Genomic DNA, 7,534 nt, shown 5'->3' on the forward strand with positions numbered 1-7,534 from the left:
TTGACGTAAAACAGATCTTTAAAAGACCGCCCACCATGTATTTGTCAAAGGTTGCAAAAATGGAACAAACACACGGAAATAATTTGACCAAAATAAAATATCTTTTACAATACATTTGGATAAAATTGACCACTCAAAAAGAAGTTATTTCCAACGTGTAACACCTGCTAGCCGCCATCAATCTCCCCACGGCTTCACCCACCACATTCCCCTCCCCGTCCCCACCAAACGCCGCCGCCGCCAACTCCTCCATCCCGCTGTCTCCTCCGAGGGAAGCCGGCCTTATCACCGCCACCGTCGCGCCCTCCATCACCTTCTGCAAACTGGGTACCTCCAATTTCTCAAGATACCACATTTTCATCCTCAAGGAATGAACTTGATCGTCTCCTTTTTTCTTCGAATTCCTCATCTCTTCAATCTGCCCTCTGTTCATGTACACTTTTCCTTGATCACTCTCGTCTGTAATCACCACATTTTCGATGTTTTTCTGATCTTTCGCAATTTCTCGAATTAATTCATGTCTGGCTGATGCTGCGATCAAGCATGAGATCGTCCATACAACCCTCAGTTTCATCTCTTCATCGGAAATCAGATCCGGTCCACACACTGTTTCACGCAAATTCTCTTCGATTTTGTCGCTTTCCGAGTAAGATTTGGCACCAAGAATAACGCAGCTCTGCATTTGGCTTCCGAATTCTGCTTTCCATTTCAGCAAATTCGAACAAACATCTCGATTCTTCCCCGTTTTTGAACCCACATTTTCATCGCCATAACTGGGAATCTTCACGTGAAGCGATCGGATCTCTTCAAAAGGCTTGAGAATCTCATTCGGTGCGTGATACGAGCAGCCATCACAGTCACACTCCTCTTTCTTGGCCCTCAGTTTGATCAATCCAGAAATGAAACGAAGGGGTTTGATAATCAGGGATTTAACCAACAGATTCTTGGAGAAAATCCTACTCCAATGCCCAGTTTCATGAGCTTGGATAACTGGTTTTCTCCGAGGGACTCGAAGAAAGATCTCATCAACTTGAGTCACTATGCTACAGAAACGCCTGCACTACTGCCATGGATGCACACAGAGATTTAGCATCGTGTAATCTGCTAAAGACCGAATGCAAGATCTCATCCGGCAAACGATCAAATAAATTTTCTGAACCGAAGCTCATAATAATTTCTTGGCCACAACTCATCTTTCGATCTGGACTCTTTTTCTGTAAACTTTTGAAATGTGAAAATCTAGTCGAATTCTTGCAAGTATTTGGCGGATGAATCACGCATTTATATAGAAAATATGGCGAGGATAAGGAGGAATCTAGAACGAGAAATGCGTGGAAAAAGTAGATGCTGACGCGGGGGAATGGAAAATTCACACGTTTTTGTTTTGTGGGAGGTGACGTTGTTGACTCAGGAAAAACCAATGACTATTTTAGCAGATATCAGAGTTTCTTGTCGTGTAACGGTCGACAGGTGGCTTTTTGGGAAATAAATGTGGGCTTTTAAATTTTTATCTTTTGGTTTTTATAATCTCCAAAAATATTTGAGGCCGACACTGTTAAAGTGCATGGGATTGTTCATATATATAATACGGGATGATTAAAGAAGATTGTAGATCTTTGAATTTAATTAATCACAAATTTTATTTTGGTGGGGAGTGAAAGAGTTTGAGTCATGCATGTTAAACTTTTAAATATGTGGATGGATAGGTTTGATCATTTGGTTAATTCGATTAACTATCGAATCGATTTTATAAAATTGGATCGATCGAATTTTTCTTGAGAAATTCGAACCGATCAAAATTTTCACCAACGCTGAACAAAGTGAGTCGATAATTGAATTGTTAGGATTGATGCAGACGATGATTAAAAAAATGTTACGGGAGATTTTTTTTCCCGACTTTTCGGTTGAATTAACAAAACGTGATTTTCTTGATCAAATCAATCGCTTGAGCACCCTAGAATGTGTATGTAGTGAATATTATGTTTGAATTGATAGCAAATATGATAAGTAAAGCAGATGCAAACCCAACCGATAATTCGAATAGCACTCCATTTTTTGCTCTAATGGCTACTAAAACTCTCCAACAGCGCTTGTTCTGTTTGTCTTAATCTCCGAGGACTAACTTGTTCCACGAGAACTGTTCTTTGTCGGCCGAGAGAATTATCAAATTTCGATGCACTGACATCATTTTCTTTGTGACTCGGATGTACTGGATTTGTCTTCTAGTTCATGAAACATTTGGAAACCGATACCAACACTTTAAAATTTAGGTATTTAAGTCTCGATGTCTTGGGTTCAAATGTTGAGTAAAGCGAACAAAACTATTTTTTAGAGGTGAGATATTTTATGAATGACATGGACATGAGCTACGGCTCATGCTGGACCATCCTAACGACCCATGACCAGTAGCGGTGCATGGTATATGCCGAGGCTCATATTGGTTCAGTCTGATGCTCCATGATCGTTACAGGGTCATATTCACAGCATATCCAAACATATTAAAATTTCAGGCAAAAAACGTTTATTTCTTATGCATTTGGTTATCATTTTGTACATGATGTAATAGTTCGACTACCAAGAGATTTTTTTTCTTGATATTGGAAGAGCTTAGTCGATGATATACTTAATTAAAAGGGATCAATGATCTGTCTTGATGTGTTGAAGTCATCATTGATTAAAAGATGAGAGAAATATGTTAAACTCGAGATGAAAAAGACATCATCTTTGAAGATAAATTATGGTGTTCGTCTCTTGAAATTCTCACTCCATGAAATATACTCTTGAAGGGAATTACCAAAATGATATATATCTCGAATGTGTATCAATAAGAAATTAGATTTTATTTAAGCAGGTGAATTCTTATTTACATATGTTTTTTTAATAACTTTTGTGACATATATAATATAGTTCATGTTTGATATATGTTTGAATAGAAGCATAAATTGTTTAAGGGTCGATTGTGTATTCAGATGGGGTGAATAACTTTTTAAAGATGGGGTGAATAACTTTTTAAATTTTTTGGAACTATAATAGTTAGTTCTTGAAATGTCAACAACGAACCGAGCACCGAGATGTTATATTGAGTTTGGTTCTACCCAAACAGAGATTATATTAAACATTCTGAAAATCATTTAAAAATTTGCAAGTTGAAATAATAAAAACAGTTTGATTGAAACATTTTATCAAGTACTTCATATGCAATATTTTGATATTTAAAAGATACATAAAATTCTTCAACTATGTCTACAAAAACAGTATTAAAAGTAAGTAAATGCAATAAATAAAAATATACGAATTTGTTTATAGATGTTCGGAGATTTACAACTCGTATATCATTCTTTCTTCCCATTGAAATGATTTACTAGAAGACTTTGATTTATACAAAAAATTTGTACAAATTCATTTCGACTTAGGACTTATGACTTTCTTAATCGAAACTCTTAACAAACTTTCGATTGGAGGCCGCAACTTCATAATCCACATAATATTTAACGTATTTATGTCAAGACTACAAATACAAGTTTTAATATCTTGGTGAGAAGATTAGTACTCAACTAAACTTAGAAGATCACGCTCACTGCTATTAATGATCGAGTTTCCACTCAAACTCCTTATCTGGAGATGCTGACAAATGACATTCACAACTTATCTGAGAGAATGGATAAATTACTTGCTAGGGTCTTTATCTATTTTTTATATATGATTGATTGTGTGTGAGATGAATTAATTAATTACAATGTAAATACTCTCAAATATATCCTCACACATAAAGGAAAAAATTATCACTAAGATAATATATCTATTTAGACTCACATTATTGGGTTTAATCTTACTTTAGCTAATTTCTTCATTTAGGCTTTCCATGATTTGAATTCTTTCAGAAGCTTGTATTTGATCCTTAAGATGTTGTATATATAGCCTCCAAGAGTAATATATGCGTTAGACACAAGAATACGACCGTTGGAAAATGTTCTGTATGATTTCTGAAGTAAAATGGCCATATGCGTGTTTCTAGCAGGGTACTGGTCCGTTCCGGCTTCAGGAGATGAACGGTTGAATGATAAGCAAAACAGTTGAATGAATGAGACTGTTGAATGAGCAAAACAGTTGAATAAATATGGTTTAATCTAGTAGTTATAGCTCTTGATTCATTGATTTTTGGACAAAGTGATGAACAAAAAAGTTATAACCCTTTTTTGTAGCTTTCCATAGACTCAAGAATCACTCAATTTCAAGTTCATCCAAGAGAAATATGCTTTAAATACTGGAACTACTCAAGCCTAGCAGGTAGCTACATCCGTGTTGCAAACCATCAACGTCATCGCGACTTATCGGCTTCTCAAGCTCCGATTTATACTTCAATGTTGGAAGATTATTTTTAGATCATTGTCTTAGTTTTGCAACTCATTCTGATCTATCGAGCCGTCAGATTCGTGGATGTGTGACCGGTCTGATTTTTTGACCACCATTTTGACTCGATAACATCAGAATTAACCCAACGGACCTGAGATACAATTTCTAGAGAATTGTGTTGGCTTTCCAACCGTTTTGGTTTCTAGACATTTGGATAATTAGTTTGCAATATATTATTAAAAAAATTTATCTCACTAGATTTTCAGCTTTATTTCATTTGAGTTCTAACTTGTCAAATCTCTCAATTTGACATATTGCAATTGCACACATGAGTAAATATATTATTAATATAAAACAAATTTTGTTATAATCAAAGTTAAGATTGTTAGCATTTTCGCAGCCCGACACATTACATACTTAAATGTTTGAAGTTTTTTAATGCTCTCTTATCTACGTATGTGTATATATAATTTATTAAATATTCTAAATTTGCGGGAGCTTTAAGTTGGAAGAATCTTATTTATTCTCATCTAAAATCGATTTATTTATTTTTATTAAATTTATGATGATGCAACATTATGACTGCATATGATGACTGAGAACTTAGTGAACTTTCGAGTCTATGATCAATAAGACTTTTACTGCCAATTACAATGATTTCTCAACGAAATTTTTAAGCACAAATTGAACCTCAATGATCAGACTAAACAAATAAGTGTGTGCTTGCTCTAATCAGTTGGTCTCTCAAAAATCTCGATCTCCAATAATTACTTAGATAGTTTGGAATGTTAAGAATAAGAGAGATGAGCATTTTGAGAAACTTCGTGACTGATCTATTTATAGACATTGTCTGAGACAATCGTCTTTTTAAATCTAGTGGTTGTTTCCTAATACAGACATCTTTGTGCAAAGTTATCATATTTTTCGAAAATCGTACACTTTGGGTAGTGTGCGTGAACTCTGACATTCAATGGACTGAAAAAGTTACAGGATTTTATCCAATAGTTAGCTAGACTATGTTCTTCAAAGAATGTTAAGAGAATGTCCATTGATTAGACAAACTGATTCATTGAGTCGAACTGCTCTATTAGTTATGCTTCGACATTAGTTAGACTCTGATTTAATAGTTTGCTTAGGGAAACTTATATACGCACAAATGATCAGTTTCTCTCTTGAAATCAGTTCGTCTAGGCTTTGTATTAATCCATTAGACCAACAACCTTGTTAATTCATCGAAACATAAATTCTCTAACATTATGATATTACAAATAATTTTTATTTTGATTTATAAACATATATTTATAGTTTAAAATTTTATTTATAAATTTTAATAATTTTTTATATTGTTATACAATTTTTTTATGTTTATTATAAGTTTATATTTATATAATGATAAAAATATAAAAATAAATATATTTACATTATAAATACTTAATTATTTATTGTTTTTAGAATTTGCTATAGTATTTTTAGTTTACAATATTTCAATAAGCGTCACAAATTATTGCTTATTTAGTTAAAATTATCATTATATATAAAAGTGGTGGATTAAAGAAGAAAAAAAAGTTGTTTATTTATTATATGTTAGGATTATATTTAATTGTATTTATCATTATACTTTTCAAAATAGTTCATATTTTTTCAATTCACGTATACTAAAGATTATTTATACTAGCGTTCTATAATTTTTTTAATGTAAAATAATGTTTGTGGAAAACATTTAGAGGTTATATTAAAATTTGAAAATTATTTTTTACAATAATATTTATGTTACAATAACTTGTAATGATAACTTGAAAATTAAGTGTCGCATGCATATATACGACGACAACGTAGAAGAATTAGCCATGTAAGTATGCCTAATTTTGTTTGTAACAATCTACTTATTCAAATTTCTATTTTAATGAAATAAATAAATAAATAAATAAATAGTATCGTAAGACTAAATTTAAACTAATTAGAATAAAAAAACAAAATTCGAGGAATTTACAATTTTAAATGCAACTGATAAGGACGGTGGGTTTAATCGAGACAGAACGTGAACCAGGTGGAATTAACATTTATTATGAGAAACCTTTATATATATATATATATATATATATATATATATATATATATATATATATATATATATATATATATATATATATCGACCCAATTAGGAATATACAAAATTTAAGACTAGTCTAGATTCGAAGTGGGGGTGTAGCACGTGGAATTAACATTTATTATGAGAAACCATTTTTGTATTAAAAACTTTGGGAATTTGAACAGTAAAGATGCGAGTCATGTATACATATACAATACTATTTTAATATATCCGCAATTAATTGTTTTAATTTTGGTGAAGTTCTTTACACTTTATAAAATAAATATTCTTCATGTACTATATATATATATGTGTGTGTATTATGTAATAACCATGGTCATTGTTGGAAACGAAATTCCGGCGTTTGACAAAAGATTGACCTACTGATTTTAGCAACTGAATTGGACCAACTGATCGGCGTAACTGAACACGTCATCAGTCAACTGATCGCTTCAACTAAAGTATGTTTCTTCGTCAACTGATCTTTAATAGCTGATCTCTCAGCTGTACACGTCATCAGCTGACAGCGACAACAGACATATAGTACAGCCATCTGCAACTGGTAGTGGCTCGCCGCATTTCAGAAATGAACAGTGTACTATTGTCAGGATATATCAACGTGGCAATCAACGGTTAGAATATTCAAATATCTTTAATGTTACCGTTGAAAGGGAAGCCTATAAATAGTCGAAGGCAGCAGCTGAAGCACTATCGCATTCTCAGTTATCTTACTTGCTGTTACGCTGCTAAAATATCCGTTCACACTCAGAAAATCAAGCTCACGCTTATCAGTTTATCAGTAGTATTCTAGACTACGTTCTTGAGCTTTCATAGCACATTGTAATAGATTGATAGAATTCCTAAATCGTGCTAAGATCAGTTACGATCTGTAAAAGTGTTGTATGCTAAGAGTTTCAGTATTGGCAAAGTGATAAGTCCAAACTGAAGTGGGTCAGTATACTGATTTGTATTTGATCAAAGTTTTTTAGTGAAAATCCTATCTGCGTGATAGAAGGGGTGACGTAGGAGTTGTTCAAATCTCTGAACATCCAGGAACAAATTGTGTTGTTATTACCTTCAGTTATTATTTTC

At 32.9% G+C, this 7,534-nt stretch overlaps 1 protein-coding gene across 1 annotated transcript; it reads right to left on the reverse strand.

Annotated features, from left to right (window-relative positions):
• On the reverse strand, nt 1-1,261 carry LOC140834132 (F-box protein AUF1-like). Its single transcript, XM_073198797.1, has one exon. The coding sequence runs from the start codon at nt 680-682 to the stop codon at nt 134-136; it is 549 nt and encodes a 182-aa protein (XP_073054898.1). The 5' UTR covers nt 683-1,261; the 3' UTR covers nt 1-133.
• Nucleotides 1,262-7,534: the final 6,273 nt, after the last annotated feature.

Source organism: Primulina eburnea, chromosome 6 (assembly GCF_022965805.1).
Source record: "Primulina eburnea isolate SZY01 chromosome 6, ASM2296580v1, whole genome shotgun sequence".
Classification (NCBI taxonomy): domain Eukaryota; kingdom Viridiplantae; phylum Streptophyta; class Magnoliopsida; order Lamiales; family Gesneriaceae; genus Primulina; species Primulina eburnea.